Raw genomic sequence first — 27,571 nt, 5'->3', positions numbered from 1 at the left:
TCTCCCTTCTTCCCTCCCACTGACCCTCTCTCCTTAAGATATCACCGGGACATCCTAGCTGGTGCAGCTAGGTGAAGCTCTCCATGTGCAGCTTCTAAAAACACCACTGACCTCAATTCTGCTCTCTCCACCTGCTTCAAGACTTCTACAGAAAACAGAGTCAAGACTCCTTAGGAGAACATTAAAGGCTCCCCTTCACTTCACCCCCTAAATCCTGCAAACTTAATTGCTCCAGGTTCCTATCCCAATGAACTTAACATTCTATGCATCAAGCACCATCTTATTTCCTGTATTTCTCTCAGGATGGTGTTGGGTATCAAAGAACAGAACTGGGACCAAATCGCAAGCATTCTGTTGTGGACTGAAAAACAAAAAACAAAAAACAGATGTTCGTGAGAAAATGACGGGAAGCCCGTCATTTGTCATGCATGACCTCATTGTCGTCATCAACAATGATACCCAGGGATGGTAACCCCTGATCTTGGAGTTATGATCTGGGGATAATCCAGCAAGGATGCTGTGGAGATTCACATGCTAATTCACTATACCCAACACACAAGTATAGCTGTATACTTGTTCAAGTGGTTCCCCTCTGTATTCAGTAATATCTGTGATATGTACATTGTCTCAGTGACAGCCCTTGGCAGTCCAAGGGCTATAGCTAAGCCTTTAGCAAAGGTTGCTCTAGTTGAAGAGAGGATTAACCCCTGGGATGACCTCGCATCAGCCCCCCATTCACCCAAGGAGCAACATGTTGGAGTTCAGCGCTGGCTTAGTTGGCAACTGTCTGTGTGCCTTCAACATTCAGGGGCCACTCATTCTGGGCTTGGTCAAACCAACGTGACAGTCCCTCGCAGGGCCAAGTTCTCCATGTCAGTCTCCTAGAGGCCAAGGCATATACTTCCACTGTCAAAGGCATATACTTCCACTGTCAAAGCGGCTTCAGCACTGAGGCCTGGTTGCTTGTGCGGCCCCCTAGGAGCAAAATTACACCCCTTTTTATAGTCAATTCACTCCTGAGGGGGAAATGTTTAAAAGTATTATTTATTTATTTATTTATTTGCTTATTTATTTATTTTTTTAAGGCTTACCTCCCATCCCTTCAGCATCCCGAACAGGCTTTGCAGAATTTTCCATGAGGGAACGTATGAGGGAGAAGCTTCAGGCCGCAAGGGTAAGAGAGACAGTGAATGTCCCCTTCAGGACTGACTGCTACTTTCAGGGGTTTGTTTTGCTTGCTTTGTATGCTTCAAATTGTGTGGAGCTGAGAGCCATTCAATCTGTCCTTCAGGCCCTCAATGTTACAATTCTTTGCATCGACAAGGATGAGAATTACAGCGGAAAATGGCCTTCCCTGTTCTAAGCCATTGTCCTTGCTCTGATCCCTACAGTGGGACAGCATGTGGCCGTTTTACTGACTCTTCTTTATTCCAGGGACAGCTGAGTTTCTCTGATAATATGTTATATATAATACTTTCCTGTTTGGGCCTTTAGTCTAAGGCGGAAAGTGCATTGCTGCGGGATGCCCCCACCCCTAAGCCCCGGCGCCTGCACAGTTCCAGTGAGAGAGAAACGGAGACCGAATTTGGCACAGAGGTGAGACGTGGATTCTTTCTATCTTTCTACTTTGATGTGCAGTTCCTGTACTGTCTGGCCCTACTTTCCCCTTCTTCACAATGGGTCAAAACTACAACTGAGTTCTTGGTATTGTTTATGGACTGAGTTAACATGCATTAGCAGTGTTTTCTATCAGTAACAGACACACAGTAGGTCTTCTCAGGTGGGAAGTGTCTTGGTTTTCTTCCTGAACTGGATCCAGCACAGCTCCTTGCTTGCTCGTTTGCTGTTTATGCTCAGCCAGCTTTCATTACTCAGCCTAGGGAATGGTGCCACCCACAGTGGTCTTCCTACATAATCAACCATCAAGACATCTGACTTCCAACACACACACACACAGAGAGAGAGAGAGAGAGAGAGAGAGAGAGAGAGAATGTTTAGGCACCAATTTGATCTAGACTCTGAACACTAAGACTCTTTCCCAGGTCACTAAATCACAGGTTCTGTCAAGGTAACAGCTAAGGCAACACAAAGGCTAATCCTCAACTTAGAAAATCTAGAATAACCTTAATTTCTGGATTTCTTTTGCTTTAATATGTCATTTTCCCCTTTATAAAGCCAAGTAAAGAGATAGGAGACACTCAACAAGAAGATGACCCCCAGAGCCATTCAAGATTTAAGTTCCGTGATTCTGTACGAAAAATCAAGTCGAAACCCCAGGTTAGAAAGTCTGTCTTTAAAATCATGTTTCTTTTTGCTTTTCAAAAATCTCTAAGCCCAGATGTATATCCACATAACTGACTCCTGTTGCCGCTCTGCATGCAAGAGAGGTGGGGGGGGTTCTACTTTTAAAGTCCTGGAGGCAAGATTAAAATACTGCCCCATTGTGGGGAGGGAGGAGGGCTGCAAGGAGGGCAGGGCACGGTAAGATGAGAGGTTGCTCCCCAGCTTTCATAATGAGAAAGGAATGGGGGTACCAACTCCAAAACCAAAACAATAACTGTCACTTGTTAAAAAGATGAAGAGACCCATACTTCTCATTATTAAACAAAATTATCTTTGCATTGGTCCACAGAACAATGAGTATACTGTTTGGTGCCATAATTATCTTTCTTAAAGCTATTACTTTTTTTTAAAAAATAGTACATTTTTATGCTTACTGGGATGTAATTGTTCATATGTTTAAAGTAGAGCTGGAGAAAGATGGCTCAGCTATTAAGAACATTGACCGTTCTTCTAGAAGAGCCAGATTCGGTTTCTGGCACCCCCCATGGCTATGCACGGTCATGTCTCTGCAGTTCTAGGGAATCTGATGCCCTCTTCCAGCTTCTGTGGGCACTCCGTTTGATTGTGAACATATGTGCAGGCAAAACACTCATACACATAAATTAGTATTTTTAAAAGTAATACTAGTTACTTATTTTAAATACTCAACCACTGATTGCTGCACTTGTTAAAATTATGACCTATAATTCAGTTAACCTCCAGCAAAGTCATACAGGCCTCCCTGAGCTGCCCTAGCCTCGAGCCAGCATCAGTTAACTGTGTGGGTGGGGTTCATTCCTTTTCCCCATCTAAGCTGCTTGCTGTCTGTTTCTCTTCAGCCCCCTCCCGGCTTCCCCTCTGCAGAAGAGGCCTATAATTTCTTTACTTTCAACTTTGATCCTGAACCAGAGCAATCAGAGGGGAAAACACAAGCAAAGGGTGGAGCCAGAGCTCATCAAGAGGACCAAGAAGAAGAAGGAACACGTGCACAAGAGACAACAGAGAAAACGGTGTCTTGGACAGTGATGGCGGTGGGGAGAGTTGGGGGACTGGGAAGACAGATGAGGGAGAAAGGGCTGGGGAGGAGTCTGCACCACCCCACGAGGATGCTCACCCGTACCTGGGTTGGAAGAAGGAGGACCAGGATGCCATGGGAACTGACCTCACTTGCCTTTCCGTAACCCTTGTCGCAGGCCACAGATTGAGAACCAAAGGCCTTGATTAAATGTCAGTCTTTTCTTGTGAGGGGAGAAATGAAGTACCATGGTTAGAGGGTTTTCTTGCTGGACTTTGCACAGTGTTTCCTCTGTACTTCGTACTTAGAGGACTTTACTCCAGAAGGCAAATGAGACAGACCTGCCTCTCTCCCACAGCCTTACAAGAGAGTCCATTTTTGTGCCAAGTACCACCCCTAAGTATACATTATTCTGTTATCTAACTCTGAGCCATGTTATCGAATAAGCATCTTCAAAGGCTGTGAGCCGCTTGATTTCAGGATTACTGTTGTTGGGTTATCACTTCTTAGTTGGTTTCCTCTGATATACAGTTTTCCAGGTAGGTGGAATAGCAAAGAGTGACCAATGAAAACCCACCTGTGAAATATGAAGATAGGTCACCTTCATCTGAAGCAAAGGAAATACACTGTGTGTGTGTGTGTGTGTGTGTGTGTGTGTGTGTGTTCATGTGTGTGAATGTGGGTAGGTATGCTTCACAGTCCCTGTCTGTGGCCAGAGATTTTCAGAGTCTCCCATCACCTTCCACCTTGCTTGAGACAGGATCCATGATGTCTGTCTGTTGTGTGTGGCAGGCTGATTGGTCAGTGACCCTTCGGGGCTTCTGTCCCTGAATCCCACCTCCCTGTGGGAGTACTGTAACTACAGATTCACTCATTCCACACCTCATGCTTTATAGTAAGCACCTCCACCCACTTACCCATCTCCCCCAGCCTGGAAAATCCAATAGTGTTGTAAGATGTATTAAGTTTCACGGGTTCAGTATTAGGAATTCTTTCCCCACGTCTGCTAAGAATCTTGGTGGAATTTTTCTTGTCACTTTTCAATGTTGTGCAGGAAGAGGAAGAGCTGCTTAATGGTAAGGATGCCGAGGACTTCCTGTTGGGCTTAGATCCCACAGCCCATGACTTTGTATCGGTCAGAGCCGCAGAGTACGAAAGTGCCCACGTTCGCCTGCAGAAGGAAAAAGATATCCTCTTCACACCCAGTCGGCTGGCAGGTACTCACTCTTTCGCTCCATGCTCAGCTCGGATGCTTTCACATCCTGCAGATGGAATATGTCTGGCACATAAAGACGACCCTTTCCAGAGCTGATTCTAGGTTTGAATGTGATGTGCACATTCACAACCATCTTTGGGAGCTGGGGAGATGTCTCAGTGGATATAATGCTTGGCATGCAAGCTTGACAACCGGGGTTTGGGTCCTGGCATCCATGTAAAATGCCAGGCGCAGTAGCACCTGCCAATAATGCAAGGGCTGGGAGGTGAAGACAGGTGGATGCCAGAAGCTGGCTGGCCAGGTGAGCACTAGGTTCTGTGAGAGGTCCCATCCCATCTCAGAAACTTAATGCACACACATTCACACTCACCTGTGCACCCACATACACCAGCTCTGTGGCCAAGCAGGAGTGGAGAGCAGACTTGAACCAGGAGGATTCCCTTGGTGCCTTGGCTGAAGAAAGGAAGAAACAGAAGTTGCATAAATGATAACTTGGTACATCACTTGAGGAGATAATATTCCTGAATAGCCCAGGGCAATAACCAAACCCCATAGCCTCTGTTCCACGGCCGTTGCTGTTGTACACAACAGCGGTTTTTATAGGGGTGTGTGCTTACCCCAGGGGTGCAGGGAAAGCACCATCCCACTTTACTTTTGCTGACACAGTAGGATATCCATGACAAATAAGGATAAAATGATTGGGTGAGCAGTCAACACTATTTTAACAACTTTTAGAGGCTACCAGATCAGCGCTGACCTGGTGTTTAGTATGAATGAGCATTTTATTGCATGAACAAATGTCTTAGATGAATGAAAAATGATAAAGAAGCTTGCCCCATATTTTTGGAGGACCAGAGAAATGTTTTCTAGAAATGGGTATTTCTGGTTTGGGGGGGGGGGGTTTGGAATATATAGGAAATGCAGTGTTTGATGGCCACACACAGTCAAGACAGCATGGGATTTTCTGTCATTCGGAGTAATGATTATGAGTCCTCTAAGGGTTTCCTTCCGACCTGAAAACCATCCTCTCCTGCCTTTTCTTCTGTCTTCTCTAGTGTACTCTGCTGCAGTAAACTTTGAGCTCCATTGTAACCGCATACATCTCTGAAGGAACCAACATGCGGTTCATGTGAATGACTTCATGTGTCCTCCCCTTGCAGGGTGCACCCTCCTGCAGAGCACATCCACCCCCCAACACTAGGGTAGCAAAGTGTCTGCAACTGAGCAGACTCCTTCTTGTATCCTGAGTACATCCCGCCCCTCCCTAAGTGCCTATCAACCTGTGTCTCATCACCAGATGTCAGTCTCTAGTGTCATCCTATAGCCCTTGCCCCTTGTGGCTGCCTGTTGCTCCCACTGCCACCTCAGGGCCTCGACACAGCGTCAACCTGGCCTGGAGCCCTGAGGCACATGAGCACCCGTCACTAGGAGGTTCTCAGCAAAGATCTGCTTTTTTTTTTTTTTTGAACAAGAAGAAAGACAGAGTGCACCAATAATCCAGGTCACTATCACTTCGCTCAGAGAGACGTCCTGTTTTCAGTGCTGGGCATCAGTCCCAAGTCCTTGCCTATGTCGGTCCCAATCTTCCGCTGGCTGAATTACCAGGCTGTGAGCATTTTAGTTTGCAAAGCGTTTCCTAGCACTTGACATCCTCTGATCCTCCCAGGAACACAGTGAAGGAAAAGCTATTAGTTCTTGTGCAAAAGAAAAGGGCTCCAAGTGCCTGGCCCAAATTCACTAGGCTGAAAACCAGTAGCTCGGTCTCCCAAACCCCAGCCCTTGGCTCTGAACGATAGCTTCTCCTCAGCACACCCCTCTGCTGAGCTCGGCTCTGAGTTATTTAGGTTCTGGGTCTTAAGTACACAGGTCTATATGATGTTGCAAATTAACACGTACCTCTTTTCCTTGGTTCTGCTTCTAGAGATTAATTTGGAAAAGGCATTTTCTCCCTAAACGGAATCTCTGGTTGCTTGTATCCCCCAAGTGGCAGTCCATAGGGTGAGGCTGGCGCTCATGCCTGTTGTGTTTATTTGTGAACTCCCTAGTGCCGACCTACAAGAAGCTTCCTGAGAACGTGCTGCAGCCCCGATTCCTGGAAGATGAAGGTCTCTACATCGGGGCAAGACCAGAGGTGGCACGCACCAATGAGAACATCATGGAGAACAGACTGCTGATACAAGAGCCTGTGAGTGGGGACCTCACTCCCCAGAGTCATTCCCAAGTCCCAAAAGTTTTTAATTGCCCACATAGAAAATGATCTCATTTCTGGGTTTGCCACCCTTAAGTCTTTAACAAAGAGAACATAAGATTCTTGTTAAGCATTTAATTCCTTTTTCCCCCCCTTGATTTTTCAAGACAGGATTTCCCTGTGTATCCCTGACTGTCCTATTACTCCCTCTGCAGGCCAGGCTGGCCTCAAACTCAGAGATCTGCCTGCCTCTGCTTCCCAAGTGCTGGGATTATAGTCATGCACCACTATACCCCATCTATTTACTTGTCTTAAATATATCTTAATAAGTGGGGGTGTTAGCGAAGAATCGATTTCATGGATACAGAAACTTTTAGAGTTCTTTTAGGGTCCAAAGTGACAGATGAAATACATAACTAAAACAAAATTTGTATGCCAATGCTTCACAGAATGTTTTCTGCCCAGATAGAAAGGAACATGGTCCTTCTCTCTGCTTGATCCACAGGGGAGGAAGTGGTTTGGAGATGACGGCAGAATCCTAGCACTACCCAGCCCCATCAAGCCTTATCCCTCGAGGCCATCCCTGTCTACACGGGAGCAAAACGCCAAGGCCGAACTGGAGACTTTGTACAAGAAGGTATACATGTCCTGTTTATTCTAATCTCTTGTTCATGGGTGAACCTGAAGCTGCCCTGCTTACTGAATAGCTTGAGGTGGGTTCACTTAGATCGTTTTAAAATAAGTCGTCACCTCACCCAGGAAGCCCAGGGAGCCCACGTGATCCCAACTCACACAGGTATGTGTTCTGGCTAGGAAGGGCACTGTCAGTATCTTTATTTATGTAATCAAGGTAGCTGCGCTTATTTTCCCATTTCATTTGTCCCTTCCGTTCTTTTTATTACATGTACTAGAAGACAGTTTCTTCCTTCTCCTTTTTTTTTTATGCTCTAAGGGAGACTTACTGTCCTGATATCCCCTCTACTCTTCTATTTGAAGTGCTCTACCAAACGGCCTGCTTGGGTCCTTGATTTAGCACTCACAGAATGAACTTGGTCCTCAGTCTCTTCCTGTGCCTGGGTTCTTGGCCTATAATATAGGACTGGCAATGGTGTCTATCTCCTAGCAATTCTGTGCAGACTAAGTGAGAGCATATGTGCCGCCATGACAAAATATCTGAAGCTTAGAGTATCAGTAAGAAAAGAGGTTTGTTTATCTCACAGTCCTAGGGTCAAAGATCATGGCAGCTACTCAGTTCTGCTGCGAGCCTCGGGGCAGATGCCATCACAGTGATGGGAACATGTGTGGGAAAGCTAATGTGATGATAACGGAAGCTACAGAGACAAACCAAAGTGGCAGGGCCTGTTTTATAACAGCTCATCTCTTGAAAACTGGCCTGCTCCATGTGACCAGCATTAATCCCTTCCCAGGACAGTGCCACTACAATCAAGCCACCATCTGCCATCTGTTAAATGTCTATCTGCTATGTCAGCAAACAGCAACACCCCAGGGACCAACCTTAGAGCATCCCATACTCTGAGGGATAAACACCAGCCATCATTTGAAATGTGCAGTATCTCCATACTGATCGACTGTAACAGAATGGGAGTATGGAGACCATTCTCCGAAGTGGAGTGATGGGTGGAGTAGACTCAGGCCCCTCCCAGAGTGTCTGAGCTCTGGGCAATTCCTTTGCTCTCTGGGCCTCTCCTTTGCCCGTGACCCCAGGTCCTAGTGAGTGCCGAGATGACCGTGAACTGCCCTGTTTTGCACTTCAAACTTCTGTAACTAGTTTTTACAGGCAGGTGTTAACGAACACTGCTTTGTGTAGACTGTGATCCTGAAGCAGGTTTACACATAGGTCCTAGACAGGGGGGATTTACTGTCTACTTCTCTCCTACTTGCTTATCAGAAGACAAAGATGCAATTGGTAATCAAGGCAGCATGAAAAGTACAATCTTGTCACTCGTGGGCCCGTCTCTTCATCCAGGCGGCCATTTCAGCATGAAACATTAGTGTAATGAAGAACTAAATTGTGGGTTAAAATTAGAAAACTGGGGTAGTTAGCAGTGAAAGAGAGAGTCTTTGGGAGCTAGCGAGTCCGACCTGTCCCTCTGAGCAGTTCTAAGCTTATGTGGACTTGTACTGCAGTTAAGGGATCAGATTGTCAGTTGCACCAAGGGCAGAACAGGCCAAGGGAATGCCCTGTTCCTTCTCATGTGGATGACCTTCCACCTATAGACATGCGCCACCGAGCTGCTAAAACTCAGGGAGTGCCAAAGAGACTACACCAATCTCCTGGAGACCACTAAGCCCAAAAAGCCAGAAGCCCCGCCTCCCCTGTCCCAGTAGGGACCTGTACCCAGTCGGGGTGGTGGGTGGGGGCATGGCTAGAGAAGGACAATACTCCCTTCTCATATTAGTTTAAATTGGCAGATATTCTAGTTTCGTTTCATTGCTGTGACAAATACTCTTTTCAAAAGCAAGCTGGGGAGGAAAGGATTTCTTTGGCGTACATCCCCAGGTCCTAGTCTAGTCCATCACGGAGGATAGTCAGGGCAGGAACGCAAGCAAGAGCTTCTCTGAAGACAGCCTTCCTGCTTCCACACAGCATTACTTTAGACCAGGAGACTCAGTCACAACCAGGGGAGTCCAGCAGTTACCGATGTGGGGCAGTCACCGATCCATGGAGCTTGATGGCTCACAGGGTCTTCCTCACTTAGCTTCTTTTTATAGTCCAGGACCACCTGCCCAGGGAATGGGACCACCCACTCCGTACCAGTTAACTATCAACACCGTCCCCCACAGACGTACCCGTAGGCCAGTTTGACCTAGACAGTTCCTTGGTGGTGGCTCTAGAGTCCACTCAGGTGACTCTAGGTTGTGTCAAGTTGACAGCTAAAACTAACCAGGCCAACAAACAACACTGTATGTTTTGCTCGTGTCCAGCATGACGTTTGCAGAATAAATACACTGTAGAATTGTAGACTCTAACATTACTGAGCGACTACCTCACGGTTGCTTTTTTGTGCTGCTAGTGCATAACAGGTACTTTCCCTACACTTTTTAAGAATACAATATGCCACCACCAAAGCTCCACGCTATATGATAGATTTCTTGAAACTGACTCTTCCTGACTGTACATGCGTTTTCTCTGACATCTTCCCCTTCCCCTCTCACTCCAACTGCTGCAGAATATTGAGAGTAACCTAAAAGAGGGAACCAATCTCCCTGACCATCATATGGATGAATAAATGCAGGGAGTGTGAGATGCACACAGTGATGGTGTTAGTCAATTTTCCTTTTCTGTAACAATCTATCTGAAATAACCCACTTAAAAAGAGAAAGAGCTGGGTGCAGCGGTACGCACTTTTAATCCCAGCACTCAGGAGGCAGAGGCAGAGGTAAGCAAATCTCTGTGGGTACGAGGCCAGCCTGGTCTAGTTTCAGGATAGTACAGGCTACACAGAGAGACCATGTCTCAAACAACAGCAACAACAAAATACTATGAACAGGTATATTCAGAAATGTCTTGCTTTCTATTCCATTCTGGGACTCAGCTGTCTCTTGTGCCAAGGAGCTTTTTTTTTTGGCGGGGGGGGGGGGGGGGCCTGGCTTAGTTTTCTCATCAGATGGGAGAAATGGGTTCCACTGCTGGATCAGGAATCAGCAATTCCTTGAGCTCTAAAGGACTCGTGACGCCTGACACTGAGAGGACCCATCTCAGATGCTCACTCAGCACAGCAAGAGTAACCGTCTCCCAGCAAAGCCATGCTCCTGTTTGTGAGTCACACTGAACCACTAGACTGTCAATTCCAGTGATGGATGCATGTCCACACAGAGGGTAATTTGGGAGTTACATTTAGAAAGTAGTTATGGTTTAGCCCTGCTATTATGAATGTGTTTCATCACAAAAAACAAATATATAGTTGCTTAAAAGTGAAAAAACCTACAGCTTCTAAATTGAAGTCACTAATGATAAAAAAATACAAACAGATACATGAAGAAAAACAGTTAAACTTAAACAAACTATGCAATTTAACGCATTTTAAGGGGGATCAATCCAAGTCTAAAAATTAAAAATACCAAATAGGACAAGCATAACAGAAAGTGCAGTTTTTCTGATGATAGTAGCAAAGTGGGCTAGAGCAGTCATTTTCAACCTGTGGATCACAACCCCTATGGGGGTCAAATGACTCTTTTACAGGGGTAACCTAAGACCACAGGAAAACACAGATTTACATTGTGATTCATAACAGTAGCAAAACTACAGTTATGAAGTAGCGACGGGAATAACTTTATGGTTAGGGGGTTACTGCAACACTAAGAATTGTATTAAAGGGCCACAGCATTAGGAAGGTTGAGGACACTTGTGCTAGAGTTACTGAAGAGCCGCCGCCGTAGCCCTGTCCCTTCCTTTCAGCCTTCTGCGTTGTTCCGTCTTTAACTGGAAGTCTAATCTGTACGACCTGTACTAAGTTTTGGGAATCCAAAGCTCGCAACGTTCAGCCTGCCCTCAGCCTTTGTGCCTTGTGTGAGGAGACAGAGAAGCAGCCGGAGGCTAAAGGCACTGTGTTGGATGAGGGCTGCCTGTGAGTGGTATCAGAAGTCTGCCAGTTTCAGGCATTTGTCAGGAGTTTATCCTTGATGAAATTAGCGTTTCCCCTGTCTGCTGTTCTTCACAGAAGTTCTGCATTGGTGGTAAACGGTGAGAAGCCCAGTGCAAACTCTGTTTTGTCCCCACAGTGGGGCTAAATTATCCAAGTGAAGGAGGCAGTTTAGAAAGCAGAGTCAAGAGGACTTGGGCTGGGTGCTGGGAGAGTCCCTCTCTCTCCCTCTTTCCTCTGGTTCTTCTTGCCTTTTGTAGACAGTGTAGGAGTCTCCATGTTTTGGGGTAGGGTTGGGGGAATAACCCTTCATGGCCTAGGTTGACAAATCCAGAGAAAAGGGGTGCTGCATGCCCCACATTTCACACTATCAATACTAAGGACAAATGCCAGTTCATTGTAAAGGAATCACATCCTCACTCAGCTTATAGCCCAGGCGTACAGCATGGTCCCTGAAAAGGACCTTGAAAATGGGATGGTCTCCAGGAAGACCTGGAAGAGAAGATGTGGGATCTACCTGAGGTCTGCTCTTGAGCTTCGTTATTATTTTCTCAGGACAGTAGAAACTTATTTTTTAGTCCTTCAAATGTTATATATATACATATATATATATATATGTATATATATATATAATTTATATTTGTATTATATATCTTTATGTTTATTTATATTTGTAAGCTATATATATATATATATATATATATATATATTTCTTTTTAAGCTTCTGTTGAGAATACCCTCAGATCACCCACTAGCATCTCCTCTAGAGCCTTGCTCTTTAGTTTTCCAATGAAGAATCATGTCAACTTCACAACTTGAAATATGCTCTGAAAATAGTCTCTCCTTCAGGGAAATTGTTGCTGTTTCTTTCATGATAGTTCTTAGCCTATAAGAAATATAGACAGATGGAAGAAGACAAGATTCAGGATTTCTTCCTCCTAACACAGTGAGGGTTAGAGATTCTGAATGGCTGAACTTAAGGTAGAGAGATGAACAGGAGTTGCCGGGCCATGAGCTCATCCCGAGTTGGAAGAGGAATGCATGGGGAATGTGCCCAGGGCAACATTACAAGATCATAACAACACTCCACCACAGGCTCCTACTCATCCCAAGAACACAGGCTGGAACCTGAGAACCACACCCCACACCCCAAGTGGCTGTAACTCTGGAAACTCCCATGGGAGGGAACAGTGAGACAGAACTAGCAGCCAGAGAGGAAACGCCCATCACATCCGTGATTGACATTTAGTTGTGCAGCTGTCTTACTAGAACGAAATTACTATAATTAATGCATGTTTTCTGAGTGGTCGTAAGACTGTGTGGATTTCATTGCCACCTCTCAGCTCCACGCATTTTTCCAGGTTCATAGATGTTTAATTCAGCAGACACAGACTGAAGTTGGCGAGGGCGAGGGGTGTTGGTCTAAGAACAGTTGCTCAATTCTTTTGCAGGAAGGAGCTTTGGAAACTATTTACATTAACTGGAAAATTATAAGATTGATGTGGCATAAATGCTTTATTTGCAAGTTATGAGGCTAAGTGAGTGTCAAGGCAGAATTGGTGCCCCATCCGGTATTGCCTATGGAGAGCACAATCTGTACTCTCTACACTGAATTCTTTTGCTCAGGTAGGGGTGCCAGCTTCAGGCCGGAAGCAATGGAATCTAGCCCCAACTCTACCCTGAGCTTGCTTTGGGACGTTGGGCAAATTGCTTTGTGTCTCTGGGCCTCTGTATCTTCATCTGTAGAAATGGGTGGCTGAGGGGAAATGTTTAAGTGGCATCTGTCAATCATGTGGAGCCTTGCAGCACTTTCCATGCATCATTCTCTTTATTCAGCAAAGACCGGTGGGTGTTTGCAGTCCAGTGAAGTCCAGCATCAAGCAGCAGCTGATTTAGAAGGAAAGAAGGCCATTACCTGTCAAGATGAGGTTTGGAATGTGCAGAAGAGGGGATTCTGGCATTAGAGAGCCACGGCTGTAATGTTATTCTGCAGCTAACTAAGAAAAGGGAACTCTGAAGCCATAAATCACAAACAATCCCACACCAGTTTAAAATTATGATTAATAGAATGGTTGTTTATTTAAAGGGGAAAAACTTACAGGTCCCCGTCCCAGACAACAGCCCTCTGCGCAATCAGGAAGGGAACCTAGTCACAGGAAGCGGAGCCGGAAGCCAGAGAGCGAGCGTAGGGCAGTTGCTGCTTTTTAAAAGAAGGAGACGTCTCCCTGGAAACCTGGGAACCCCTCTAGGGTCAAGTCTCTTGACAACCCTCAGATGGCTCCCTAAATTAAGATATATGCTTCTCTGCTCCCATATCCACCCTTCCTGTATCCCAAGCATCCCATTCCTCCGAGCTCCCCCCCATTCTCCCCTTCACGCTTTTGTTGATCACCTTCCTGGACCTGGGGGGAGTTGGGAGGACCTTGGTCTTAACATAGAGTAGGGAACCCCAATGGCTCCTTGGCCTGAAGAGGGAGGGAGAGGGGGTATGGGTGGAGGGGAGGGGAGGGAAGGGGGAGGAAGAGGGGAGGAGATGGAAATTTTTAAATATAAAAAAAAAATAAACCAAAAAAAAACCAAACAACAAAAAAAGGAGAGACCACGCCTCAATCGGCTGGTATCTCAATTGGCTGGTATCTCAGCAGCTATTGGCTGAAGGAGCGGAAGGAGCTCCGCTCCCTCAACAGAACTCTACACCATGTGTGTACTGCTTCTCTCTCTCTCTCTCTCTCTCTCTCTCTCTCTCTCTCTCTCTCTCTCTCTCTGTGTGTGTGTGTGTGTGTGTGTGTGTGTGTGTGTACTCCATTTCATACATCTGTGTATGCATGTTGTGTGTATGTGCTGTATGTATGCATGTTTGCTGAATGTGTGCTGTATGTTGTGCATGCTGTGTGTTTGTATACTATATATGTGTGTATTACACTGTCTCTTTGTGTGCATAATATGCTGTGTGTGGTGTGCATAAAAACATGTCTCATTTATTTAGTGGAGTCTCTGGCTTTGCAATTATCATTAGTCGTCAACATAATTTCCTATATTTGTATTTCGGGTGAAGCATGCTTATTTGAGCCTTTGTTCGCTGGTAAGATTATTGTGTTCTTGCTTCTTCATACTGGAATTCAAAAAAAAAGAATATGTGGTTTATTCCATTTTACTCAGTCAATTCTACAATTTTCTTCTAGAAGAGCAAGCTATTGGTGTATATTTTGGATTTGTGGCTTCTTATGAGGCTAGTAGTTTTGATGTATGTTTTTAGTATGTTTTATATTTAATGACTAAAGCATCCAGATTCTCTTTTAAAATGACACTCAGTGTACCCTTAATAAGAAACCTTAAAAATTTGACAATTTCAAACTGCATGCAATGTATTGTGCTCATATTTATCCCCATGACACTCCTGAAACCCCTTCTTTCTCCCACCTGGCTCCCCTTCCTTCTTTCATCAGGCCTTTTATTTTCAAGCATCCTTATAAAATGATTGTGTGCCATAAAATATCATAATATTGAATAGTAATATATTAACAATTCCCCAGTTCCTATCAAGATAGGCATTATTCCCCAAATCTACATTAGCCTGTGGTCCAGTAGCTGCTGATGGTCCCTGCCTTAAGTTCAGGTTCAGCTTCATCAAGCGTGGAAGGTTTCCAGGCACATGGTAGAACTGAATCTCAAAGATGCCACCTCTTTTCCTGCTAGAGAAGAAGACCCCGTCCCTTGCCTTTTGCCTGTCTTCTGTTGTGGTTTATATATAAACTGTATCGCACAGAGGGCTGATGTGTCAATGATGGGATGCTAACTTCACTGAACTTGCTCTGAGAGTTTCTGGAAACCACAGCATCTCTGAGGCTCCCTCTCTTCACCTGTAGAGAAAAGAAGCTGGGGAAAATTTAATTGACATCTTGTGGATTGCTAGACATGCTCCCAAGTTCTTCATATGTATCATCTCAGGTATTCAACAACAGTGAAGAAATCAGAGCTCACTTCTACAGAAAGCATTGGGTACTCTTTCCTAAAGCAGCCTCCCCTGGCATCTTAACCAGGAGAGAGTGTGAGCACACGAGATGCTCACCAGCTCCAATAATCAGCGGTGACTGGTGGGAAATATCTTGGAGAGGTTCTAGAAGGAAAACAGTCCAATATGATATACTATACACCAAGGGATTCCCTTGCCGTTTTCCACACAATGGGCTCTGCTTTCCCCACCCCTCTCCCTATGTTATTCCATATGCTACAGATCTTAAAATCCTCGTTACAAGCGAGGGGGCATCTGTGATCCAAATAATGACTGGTTTGCAATGAACCATACACTCCTCATGTTAGAAAATATTTTCAAGGTCATCAGCGGCAGAACCCAAGACTTCAAGAAACAGGGAAGCTCACATGGAAAAGATCCGTGATAGTTTGCATCTGATAACCTTCCCTTCAAGGACAAGAGTACGCTGTGCTTTGACCTCGGTCTGCTCTCTTTGACAGGCAGTGAAGTATGTCCACAGCAGACAGCGTATGATTGGATCTGGAGACCCTCCGGGAAATTTCCAACTGGACATCGATATTTCGGGTTTGATCTTCTCTCACCACCCCTGTTTTAGCCGAGAGCATGTTTTGGCATCCAAGCTGGCCCAGCTGTATGACCAATACCTCGCAAGACAGCAAAGAAACAAGACGAAGTTTCTCACAGATAAGGTACTTGTGTTGTCAATGGGGAAGCTTATTCTGATTAATCTAATGAGGACCCTTCTAAACTCAAATGTTTCTGTCCCTTATTTCACATGCTCTTTCTGTCCAGAATGTATGACACTGTCTTACCTAAAGGCAAAAGGAAAGTGTCTTACTTCCTCTTCCTGTTGCTGTGGTAAAATGCTCAGACAAAAGTAAGTTGAAGAAGAAAGAGATAATGTTGGCTTATGATTCAAGATACAGTCCTTCATGGTGAGGAAGTTCAGGATGCAACTTAAATTGAAGCAACACATGCAACCTAGCTAGTACTCAGCCAGGTTTTCTCCAGTTTGTATGGTTCAGGATCTCTGTCTAAGGAATGGTGCTGCCCACAGTAGGTGGGTCTTCCCATCCCAATGAACTTGGTCACGAGAATCCCTCACACACATGCCCAGATGCCAACACGTGATTCTAGATCTTATCAAGGTGAAAAATTGGGGTTACCTATTACAGGAGAGTACAGATGGTATGCAGTCAAGGAGCCCAAATTCTGCCGCACTTTTGCCTTGAAGAGGAAGGCTGGTGTGTGCTACCAGTGACTCCATCCATGAGGAGTGCATACCACGTGATTCGCAGTTATTACGTGATGAAGTGATCTTGGATCCTGAGACTGTTAGTGCCTTGAGAATGTGTTGTCCTCAGAGACAGTCTCCTTTTTGTGCAGAGTTTCCCAGAGTGTGTTAGCACTCAAACACAGGCCAGCTGCTGCAGCCGCTGCAGAGGAATGGCTACCCTTTAGGTTCTTTTTTAGTGTGATGCTACCCCTTGGGACTTCTCCTGGCAACTGTGGCTTCAGACAATTTTAGAATTCTGCCCTGACCTTAAAACCTACTGTCCGCATAAGTGGCTATCCTATAACCCTCCCTCCAGCTTTGTGATTTCTTCATATCAAAAGAACACTAGTATGTGTTAAGAACCCTGAAAGACCTGGGGTTATCTTTGAAAGTAAATTTGTTTCTGAGACACTCGGTAAAATTTATACTTCTAGTGAACATTCTGATTATCTGGGCCCCAGAGCAAAGATGGGTAAGCACTGTTCCATAGAATTCCAGATTCATAAGAAATGGAAGCATCAATTCTTTGTCAGTGTTGGGTTTGGTGGTTTCAGTGAGGGTCTGAAGAGGCCCAGAGCCTTGAGTGTCCACAGAAGCGCGCTCTCCATTTCACTCAGAATGTCAACGTTTCTGACACAAAACTTCTCCCCCTATCTTGCTAAGCTTCAAGCGCTCAGAAAGGCTGTTGAGACTGGACTGAACCCAGAGACACCTCATCAGTCCCTCGACACAACCCAGAAAACCATCAATGACTATAAATCTGAAATTCGGTGAGTAATAAAGTTTTCAAGGACCCCCCCCTTCTTCCCTATTAGATGTGTACTTACAGTTCCTATTTCCAGACTTTTATAAATGCACTCAATTCATGTGAATTTTTGCCCAATGAAACAATGATACTAATAATCTAACATATGAATGCAGAATTTCAAGTCTAACAATAGGAACAAGGATGTGAAGAAAGATTAGCAATCAATGAAGGAAGAGGGAGGGGCTCCTTTACCTCTGAACTGTAGGCTATATATAGATTCTGGGAGAGGAGGGAATCACTGTCTTTAATTGGGCACCCACAGATGAGGCCACCAGGCTCCAACCCCACAGTCATGCAGATGGCCGTGGTTGATCTTGGAGGGTCATGAACATAATTTGTGGGAGGGTACAGAGTGGACAGGGAAGGTATGGAGGCCAAAGGAGTAAGAATAAAAACTATGAATGTGGAATTATAAAAAAAAATAAAAATTAGTCTAGCACAAAAAGGTACCCACTATCTGGAACCCAGAGTTTCAGGGGTGAGCTATGTCACAGCGAGACACACGTCAGGATGTGTGCAACACTGCTCACAAAAGCAAGATGTAGAGATAACCCAATGTTACTGGGATCGCATCTGTGCGGACACCAACATCTGTAGCGCCATTTACGATGGATGAGCCTGGCAGCATGCTCCCCCATAGGTGAAGCTGGAAGGCAGCCTATGACCGACCCCACAGGCCGTTTTCTGTATGGTGTGGCCCACGGAGCAGTAAGAACACATGAACAATACTCATTTGTCACGGGCGACACATCTGAACTGCACAGAGAACAGGAACACACCCCATTCTGCGTTCTGCGAGGGCAGGAAGGGGTGCAAGGTTGGGGGGTGACTTCAGTTGTCATCACTACATTTCATTGAAAAGAACCCTGAGTGAGTGAGAGGCAGCTGCAGTGGCAGCATCGTGTTCAGTGTCTGTACTTTCCTGTTCCTTTGAGTTATTCATAATTTTAAAATTCAAAATGTAAAGTCCTGATCATTGCTCCTAAATAAGGAAATATAGAATATGAAATTCCTACCCCCTCAGGGAAAGTCCTGATGAACAGCTTCTTGCTGGTTCCATATACTAAGAGTATTTACACATGGGTTTCTGTGTGCATGCGTGTTATTGTTTTGGAGAATTCTTTCGTGTTCTATTCCGTCACCCACATTTGTTATGTGCCCTGTGTCTTGGCTCTTTTCCTCTCACTACACATCTGTCTCTGTTGTCCAAAGACCACCATTTATTATAATAGATTTACTCTACAGTGTGAAGTCTCCAGTGACGAGCATTACTCATTAATATTTAAATTGTGCAATAATTAAACTCCCTAAATCCGTGTGTGAGCGTGTCAGTATTTCTACAGAACAAATTCTTAGAGCAGAAAGTAATAAATCATGGAGTTTCAACGTATGTTTTTCTTTCTCCAATCTAGGCATGAATTGGAAATTCTTCTCGCAAAGTGGGAATTAGTGCAGTTTATATACTGGAAAGGAATGAAAAGTATGCTTAAAATGGAAAGTATTATTATTATTGTTATAGTTATGTTGGGTGTTCAGCAAAGTCTTACTCATTAAGCCTGGCCTCAAAGTTGTGACAATCCTCCTGTCTCAGCCTCTCGAATGCCGGAGGTACAGGCATACACGGTTCTTCTAAAATTATTCCTTATATTTAAATCATCACGGCCTCTACATGAGGATAATCTTAGTTTTACTGTAGAGTGGGTATGAAACCAGTGATGGGCAAGAGAGAGACAGGAAGAGGAGGAAGTAGACAGAGACATACAGAGAAGTGGGGGAGGGGAAAGTTTAGGAGAAACACGGTAAAGCTGACTTCAAAACAATCACGGTTTCCCTGAGAGCTGTACTGACGAATCTCTCTGAAAAACAGCGGACCTGTATGTGAGGAGGCCTCAAGGACAGAACACTACAGTTATCCCGCAGCCATTAGAGACGGAAACTTCTGAGCATCCGCATGCATGAGGCAGTAAAAGAAGGGATCCAGGCCCTGTTTGAGTTTCACTCAGAGAAACTAGCCTTGTGTCGATGGCCTATTCCTTAATTTATTATTATTATGTAGTTATATTATGATAGTAATATAATATATTACTATTTTATATAATTATAATAGTAATATTATTATTGATATTACTCCTTAATATTATTATGGAGTGGGCCCTTTCCTTAATCCCTGAAACCAGCTGGTCATCGCCCAGTTCCCCTGGGACTTCCCAGTCTGACATCTGCCCAGTTCTAGGTTGGTACACTTGACCTAGAACAGTACCATCTGAAGCATTTTTCCATTTGACTTTTTTTTTTTCTCCAAGTTGACTTTTTAAAGCAGCATTGAGACTCTGTTGTAGAGCCAGAAAGTAGGCAGGGGTTATGGATGCCATGTGTTGCTAAGGCAGGGATCATGGATGCCATGTGTTGCTAAGGCACGGATCATGGTTGCCATGTGTTGCTAAGGCAGGGATCATGGATGCCATGTGTTGCTAAAGCACGGATCATGGATGCCATGTGTTGCTTAGGCAGGGATCATGGTTGCCATGTGTTGCTAGGAGAGATTTGAGCCCTCTGCCAGGGCTTCACACTAGATGTGCTCCCTCTGGAGCAAATAAGAATTCAAGGGCTACAAGTGCCATCCAGCCAGACCTCTGCATCATAATCCTATCTGTAGCCTAATTTCTACAAAGCACTCGCAGCGGTACCATCTCCACTCATGGCCCTGCCCCTCGCTCACTCACCTGCCTCTGAGGCAGATTTTGCTGCAGCCCCTGAGACCTCTGCAGCCCTCTCAGCTCATGGACGTTGACTCTCAGCCCCATCTGCATTGCCTTCCATGATGACGTAGTTGTCCTTCTTATTATCTGTGGTCCATTCTACCTCCTCTGCCTAGCTAACGAAACTGTAAAAGTGCCTGAGGTGTTGTGGTTTTAGCCTTTTAAAACCCACCTTCTCTCCTAAAAGGCATCCTCTCCTGTGGATTCACAGAGGTCAGTGGTTCTGCGGGCTAAGACCCGGGTACCCTGTCCACACCGCAGACCTAATTACCCACGCAAGATTGCAACGAACTAACGACCGGGTGCCCTACTCGACAGTCGCCCTTCTCTCTTCCTCCACAGCTCTGCCACCATTTCTAATTAAATGTTCTTCTGGGATTCTTGACTTATTTAACTCATATGGCAATTATTTTTGTTGTTGAGAAAAGTTTTCAGTATTTCTGAGAAATTACTTTGTGCGACCTGAAAAAGGAAGTAGGAAAAAAAAAAAAAAAAAACATCTGAAGGTGTTACATAACTCAGTCAACTAACTTGCTATTTCAGTTTTTTTAAAAAACAAGGCAAGGGAAATAGCAGATAATGGGATAAAGGAACATCAGACCTTTGATGATGGCAGACTTCTGTGGGACGGTGGCCAGGCTACGGCCCCCACATACCATATGTGTTAACCTATCTTTGCAGCAGCCTGCGAGATGACTTCAGTTAGCATGCTTATTTTACAGGTGAGTATGGAGAAGTGACATAGCTTGTCCAAGGCCAGCTAGTAGATGCCAAAGCCAGAATTCCCAACAGGCTGTCACTCTCCTGTCTTCTAAGGACATCAGAGACCCCTGAGTCTTGGCTCCCCAACAATAGCTATCAAGCTTTGCCTCCCCCTTTTCCTCCATGACCTACTGAACAACTAGGCAGATAGTCCTCTTTCCTTCTTCGCACTGTGTCTACAGCCAAGTCACTCCAAGTAGAATTGTCATTCCCCAGCCAGCCCACAGACAGGAGATGTTAATTTCTGCTGTGCTTGCCACCTTGGCTTCCTCGAGATGTTCTCATAGGCGGACCCTATGTCATGTCAACATGTCATCACACACGTGTATGTTCATCTCCTAAGTTAAACTGCAATTGCCAGAGCACAGGAGCACAGAGCTATACTATCTCTATACGTGTCTGTACCCTAGATTGGCACAAGGCTCCTGTTCTATACCAACCCACTAGCTGATTTACGGTGCACTAGAGTGATTAAAACACAGGTTAAAGAACTGACACGAAGAGGAAAGCATTTTCAAATGCCACCTCCTCAGCTGAAACCAAAACTGCTCATCAGCACTGAAATTTCTCCAAAGCAGGGAACAGCATTGCATCATCTCTGTGCAGAACTCGTGATCTGTGCGGACACAGAGGGACCTCAGTGCTTGGCTGCTGACTGGGACGCCAGCATTCTTAATCCATGACAGTCACTCCCGTTAGTCCCTTCCATTCTTCACTACAAAGGCAGCTGTCAGTTGGAGAGAGCCTGGTCTAGAAAATAATTTTAAAAGATGCTCTCATTTATAGAATTCGGATTCAGCTAGAGAGAATAAGTTAAAGAAAGCTTCCAAAACACAGATCTCACCCTGTTGCCTTTTTTTCCTACCTCCTTTCACAGCTCCTAACAAAAATTTCTTAGGAATACTGAAAACTCTTAGCAAGAAAAAAAGCTGTCATGTGTTGTTAATTAGAGAAGTGAAGAATCCCACGTTTACCTAGAAACCGTGGTAGAGCCGTGGAAGAAGAGAGAAAGCTGATGTTGAGCAGGAAGCTGGGCTGCAGTTTTATAGCCCCATGCAGAAGGGAGGGTTGGGTCTTGCAGCTGTCTACTTCAATATGCAATCGTGAAGCATTATTAACATCTCACAGACTAACACAACTGATACAAGCCCCTGATTATTCCGTCTCATAGGCAAACTCGAAAACTGCGTGATGCTGAACAAGAAAAAGATCGGACACTGCTTAAGACCCTCATAAAAGTTTGGAAAGAGATGAAGTCACTGCGAGAATTCCAGAGGTTTACAAACACACCGCTGAAGCTGGTCTTGAGAAAGTAAGACTTCTCTGATATCGCCTTATTGGGCTGTAACATACATCAAGAAAGAAGTGCAGTGCATAGACACAGTTTAAAACCTACCAGCAAAGAGCAGCAGCCATGTACCTGCTTCCTGGGCTAAGCACTGCAGGGACCCGACAGTCCCTGAGCATCGCCCCAGCAGCAGTAACAGCTGTTTAGACTTCTGTGTTCATCATATGCCTGGCTCTGTGCATAGCCCCTAAGAATGCACACTCTAATATTGCTTGTCTTTCACTTTTATAGAACCAATGTATAAATACAGTCACTCCTGTGTGTTTTGCGTATTTCAGTGATTGACAATGTGTAGCTATCATTTTGTTTATAAAACTGAGGATGGCTCAGTCAAGAGAATGCTTGCAGCATAAGCATCTGAGCTTGAGCTTAGATCCCTAGCACCCATGGCAAAAGCCGGGCATCCTTGCATGAGTCTGGAATTTTAGGCTTGGAGTGGGGATGAGGGCACAGATGGATTCCAGAAGTTCCTAGCCAGCCAGTCTAGCCAACTGGTGAGGATCGAGTTCAGGAAGAGAGGCTGTCTCAAATGGTAAGGCAGAGAACATTAGTGGAAAATACTATCTGTTTCTGACTTCTAGATATGTACCCATGCCACTCATGCACGCACATGCATGCACACACACACACACACACACCTTCACTATATACACTTTCAGATTTGCCTCAGTGTGCTTGCACCTAGGCGTCCAGACATCTGGAAGGGACACTGTTGAGTCCTAGAGGACACATTTCTCCACTTGACATTCTTATTCCAAATGCATTCCAGAGGAGTGTTATTGCGTAATTGCCTTCCCCAATGTCCCTGTCACCAGGTTGGGGGGGTCAAACATCTGTTGGTAAAATTTCTGTTTCCCTGATTGCTCCTAAGGGTGGGCCTTTTATGAATTAGCCATATTTATACCCTGTTTGTGAGATTCGATCAATTTTAATGGCCTTAGAAGCCTTATTTATGTACTCCCTTACCTATTTGTAATTTGCAAATTCACTTAAAGGGAAAAAGTTGACCAGAAAGTAGACGAGGACGCATATGAAGCGGAAATTCAAGCAGAGATCCGTGAATTGCTGGAAGAGCACACAGAAGAATACACAAAAAAGATGGAGGAGCACAGAGCATTGCACCAGCAGTGGAAGGCCTGGAGAAGGGCCCAGGTTCGTAAAACATCACCCTGGCATAGGGCTGCCTAGCGAGGGACCCCTGAAACAGGAGGAGGGAAGCTAGACCAGCAGGCCACACGGGGGTCTCCTATTGGCTCTTCTGTCTCTCTCTTACCCCCTTACTGGGGGGCAAAAAGGACTGACTAGTTAATATATGTTTGTTCAAAAGCCCGCCCCAACCCTGTGCTGTGCACAGACGCTGTATTGGCAGTACTGTTTATATCAGTAGTGGACATGCTGAATGCGTCCCTTCCATGTAGCCACTTGGGATGGAGGGTGTTGATGCCCCTGCTGAAGGCTCTGAGGATGTTCTCTCAGAAGCCTTTGGTGGGAGGTGTTCTGTGCTGGAAGAACTGAGGCACCAGGACTTTCCGATGGAGACAGCCAGGGTGGGGCTGCCCAGGTACCTGTTCTGAGCACTGTACTCCTCAAGGACAGTCCTGGAGACCGTTTGGAAGCCAGTTCACTTCTTACCCAACAGAGGGCCAAAAAGAAGAAAAAGAAGCAAACAGCCGAAGAGCCCACCCAGGAGGAGGAGGTCGAGGAACCCTTTCCTGAGGAGGAGGTGGAGAAGCCCATCCCCCCAGAGCTCACTGACCCAGCTGTCATAGAGGAGCAGGTGCGGGAGCGAGTAGCCCACAGCAGGAGGAGGCCAGGGGAGCCCATGCTGGTTCCGGAGTTGAGCCTGGCAGGGAATGTGACCCCCAATGACCAGTGTCCCAGGTAAGACCATGTTCTAACCATACATGATATTGGAATGTACCAAGTACATACATGTTCTGACCATTGATGACACTGGAGCATATTCACATGTACCCATGCACACACATCGGCACATGGTAAGGCATATATACATGTATATAATCTGACCACACGACATCTATGAACAGAGAACTCATGCCCCCATACATAGGTATAAGGATGGCCACATGAAACTGCTGATGTATGCCTACTTGGGGGATTTCCTAGGGTTCTTCCATCTTTACACTCCACTTGTCACTCAGGAGCGCTTGTGAGGAGAACCCCAATGCAAGTCTATGCCTGTTCTCCATAGTAGCTGTCTGTACCCATACTCCCTCCTGCTAGCACAAATGCTGAGGTGTCTCTTGGCTTCTTGACGCCATGTTTGGATATGAACTGTGGGAATATGAAGCGTTAAAACTGATACTCCATTTAATGCTGACAAGAGCATTTCCGTTAGAGATAAGGAAACACTCTGGAGGGTGTAGCACTGGCTGCTCTACATGGGTGTATTTAATGGATCTAAAATGGGGATTTAAAAACAGTTAAGATGGTTGGGCATAGGGTTCATGCCTGAAATCCCAGGAGTTGAGAAGCAGAGATGGAAGAATCAGGGGCTTGAGGCCAGCACATGAACCCTGCCTCAAAAAAATAAATAAAAATAAAAAACAGTTAAATAATAAATGTTGTTTCACATATTTAAGCACAATAACATTTCATTGATATACTACCACCTCCAAACCCTTTGTTTTTTACTTTAATATTCTAACTTTTCGCTTTTGTCAATAGGCTGGAATTGCTATTGTCTAGTGGTTTTTAGCGGTATCTCTGCAAACACATACGATTAGAGACACTTGTGGTCTACTGACCACCTTCCTGGCTCCAGGGCTCTTATGCTTCGGCCCTCTCCAGGGGCCAGAACACACTGCTTTGTGATTCTGTAAAAGCAAGACCTTCTCTGTGAAAACATTAAGGAAAAGTTTAGGTCGTGGGGAAAGGGACCTCGCCTAACTGCTAAAATGTGCTACTCGACTTTCTGTGTAAAACCTATTAGCTTAAGTCATGACTGTTCCTTGTAGTTTAACTCCTTTAGTAAAAGATTTTCTTGCTGTTGTTTGTGTCTACATGTGTATGCCGCGAGTGTGGGTGCTGTGGGGGTCAGAAGAGGGTATCGGGTGGGCTCCCCTAGAGCTGAGGTGATGGGCATTATGAGCTGTTTGACTTGGATGGGTGCTGGCAACCAAACTCAGGTCCCTGAGAAGAGCAGAAACCGCTCTTGCCCACTGAGCCATCTCTCCAGCCCTGAATTAATTCCATTGAACAAGGAGTTATGTTTACGTAAGATTTTGTTTTATATGCAAATGTAAGTCTCGTTTAAGAAAATTGAGGAAGCTGTAGCTCAGCAGGGATTGAACTCTTACTTTGTCGGCGCCCCTTCCCCCCCCCCACCACGCCCTTTTCAACACCTGTCAATGGCTTCCCCATTGTTACAACATTTGATTGTAGTAAGCTCCTCAAGACTGGATCAAATGGGGGCTGACGTAACCAACAGAGTTGCCACTGTGTCCCTTGTCATGTTCAGTATCCGCTTAACAAATGTGTGGTGATCCTTAGTAAGTTAACACTAACCACAGCTGTGAATGGTCTCCCTTTTCAGGGCAGAGGTCTCTAGAAGAGAAGACGTCAGGAGGCGCTCTGTATACTTAAAGGTGGTTTTCAACAGCAAGGAGGTGTCCAGGACTGTTAGCCGGCCGCTAGGGGCAGATTTCCGAGTTCACTTTGGGCAGATTTTCAATTTGCAAATATTCAACTGGCCAGAGAGCTTAATGCTTCAGGTATGTCTCTTAACTACAATCCCTGCCCCAAGGATTTTGTGGTCATTGAAGTTATAAGATGGTTTTAAATCATCTACGGGCCCCTTACTTATCAATTCTCTTCATAAAGTCAGTAAAAATAGGTCACCACCCTCGCTGTCTACAAAGGCTGGTAGGGTAACTGCTGGGACCAGAGAGCCCCAGACTTGATTTTCTGAAGAAATATTTCAATATGACCATCTGCTACTGTCTCCTAGATAATGCTAGATCTTATCATGTTGATAATTTTAATTATCACGCTGCTGCATCCCAGGAAACAGGAGGAACTAAGAATCAGGCTGTCCAACAGCTTTGTCACAAAAGGAGTTTAAGAGGGTCCCCCTGGTACCATAATGACGCAACTCAAGGCTGGGGCGGCCCAGCACAAACCCTAATAATGGAGACTGATACCTGAGAGACAGTCTATTGCCACTGCCTCTGGCTGAGTCTCTTCTCTGGGTTCCAGGTCTATGAAACTATTGGTCACAGTGGTACCACCTTGCTAGCTGAAGTCTTCCTGCCTATCCCTGAGACTACGCTTGTCACAGGAAGGGCCCCCATCGAAGAGGTGGAGTTCAGCAGTGACCAGCATGTGACCCTCGACCACGAGGGCGTTGGAAGCGGTGAGCAAACCTAACTGTTCTCAGTGGCTCATGGGTGTCATTGTCAAATCTGAATGTATCTTTTGTCACTTCCCAGAGAGTTATCAATTATCACCAAATACCAATAAAATTGCTGTCAAAACCTCAAAAGAATCCAGGGATAGTGGGTCACGCCTGTGACCCTAGCACTCAGGAGGCTAAGGCAGGAGGATTGCCAAAGTTTGAAGTACAGAATAAGACCCTGTCTCGAAAGCGGGGTGGGGGGTGTCAACAAGACAGCTCAGCAGGTTAAGACACTTTGTGCCAAGCCTGAGGGTCTGAGTGTAATTTCCAGAACTCACACGGGAGTTCTTTTCAGTCCTTAACACATGTTCATAAGATAGAGGATTGCTTGCCAAGTCATTTCTCTATGAAAACACATAGGACTGCAGTACTATAAAGTATTTTACAATATGGACTAAAAAGCTTTAATAGGATCTTTGACGCCTTAATCCCACTTGTAATAATCTTTTGTAAAGAAAAAAAAATCTGAAATGAAAATGAAGCATTGTGCATGAAAAGATAAACCACAGTTAGACAGATGTGTAAGGCTATAAAAGATACCAACTTTAATCATTATGTGGAGATTATCCCTTAGTGTTCTCAATTCTAAGTTCTAATAATAAGACGCATGATGGACCTTCTGGCTCCCTCTAGCATGTTTCTCCACTTCTGTTTAACCTACGTGATAATCTTTTGTTGGGGCAGCTGGCCCAATCCCTGCGTTCAGGGGCGTGGCTGCTCCAGCAGAGTAGCATTCCCCTTAAATAGGATCGGGGCGCCGGAAGGAGCCCCGTTTGGTTCTCCCCTGCGTACCTTCTGCTCCACTGGACCCTTGGATCTGTAAGTTCCCTTATTTTCCCTTGTATTAAAACTGATTTATTAT

General features: G+C 45.2%; 1 protein-coding gene across 2 annotated transcripts in view; it reads left to right on the top strand.

Moving 5' to 3' along the window:
- Positions 1-27,571, top strand: part of Cc2d2a (coiled-coil and C2 domain containing 2A) — an 80,085-nt gene that overhangs the window by 21,792 nt on the left and 30,722 nt on the right. Inside the window, exons 1-14 of one of the 2 annotated variants that reach the window (XM_038312966.1) lie at positions 1,060-1,174; positions 1,495-1,596; positions 2,176-2,277; positions 3,162-3,332; positions 4,392-4,554; positions 6,599-6,738; positions 7,247-7,378; positions 15,819-16,028; positions 17,279-17,385; positions 22,116-22,256; positions 23,288-23,444; positions 23,932-24,173; positions 25,849-26,026; positions 26,511-26,667. In XM_038312966.1, the coding sequence (XP_038168894.1) occupies positions 1,136-1,174; positions 1,495-1,596; positions 2,176-2,277; positions 3,162-3,332; positions 4,392-4,554; positions 6,599-6,738; positions 7,247-7,378; positions 15,819-16,028; positions 17,279-17,385; positions 22,116-22,256; positions 23,288-23,444; positions 23,932-24,173; positions 25,849-26,026; positions 26,511-26,667 (2,041 nt within the window). In that variant the 5' untranslated portion in view covers positions 1,060-1,135. Of the gene's footprint in view, positions 1-1,059; positions 1,175-1,494; positions 1,597-2,175; positions 2,278-3,161; positions 3,333-4,391; positions 4,555-6,598; positions 6,739-7,246; positions 7,379-15,818; positions 16,029-17,278; positions 17,386-22,115; positions 22,257-23,287; positions 23,445-23,931; positions 24,174-25,848; positions 26,027-26,510; positions 26,668-27,571 lie in introns of those variants that run through there. The other variant, XM_038312974.1, reaches the window with a different exon arrangement.

The sequence above is a fragment of the Arvicola amphibius genome, chromosome 1, assembly GCF_903992535.2.
Source record: "Arvicola amphibius chromosome 1, mArvAmp1.2, whole genome shotgun sequence".
NCBI lineage: Eukaryota > Metazoa > Chordata > Mammalia > Rodentia > Cricetidae > Arvicola > Arvicola amphibius.
The sequence above is the reverse complement of the archived record's forward strand: the minus strand, read 5'-3'. Positions and strand labels throughout refer to the sequence as shown.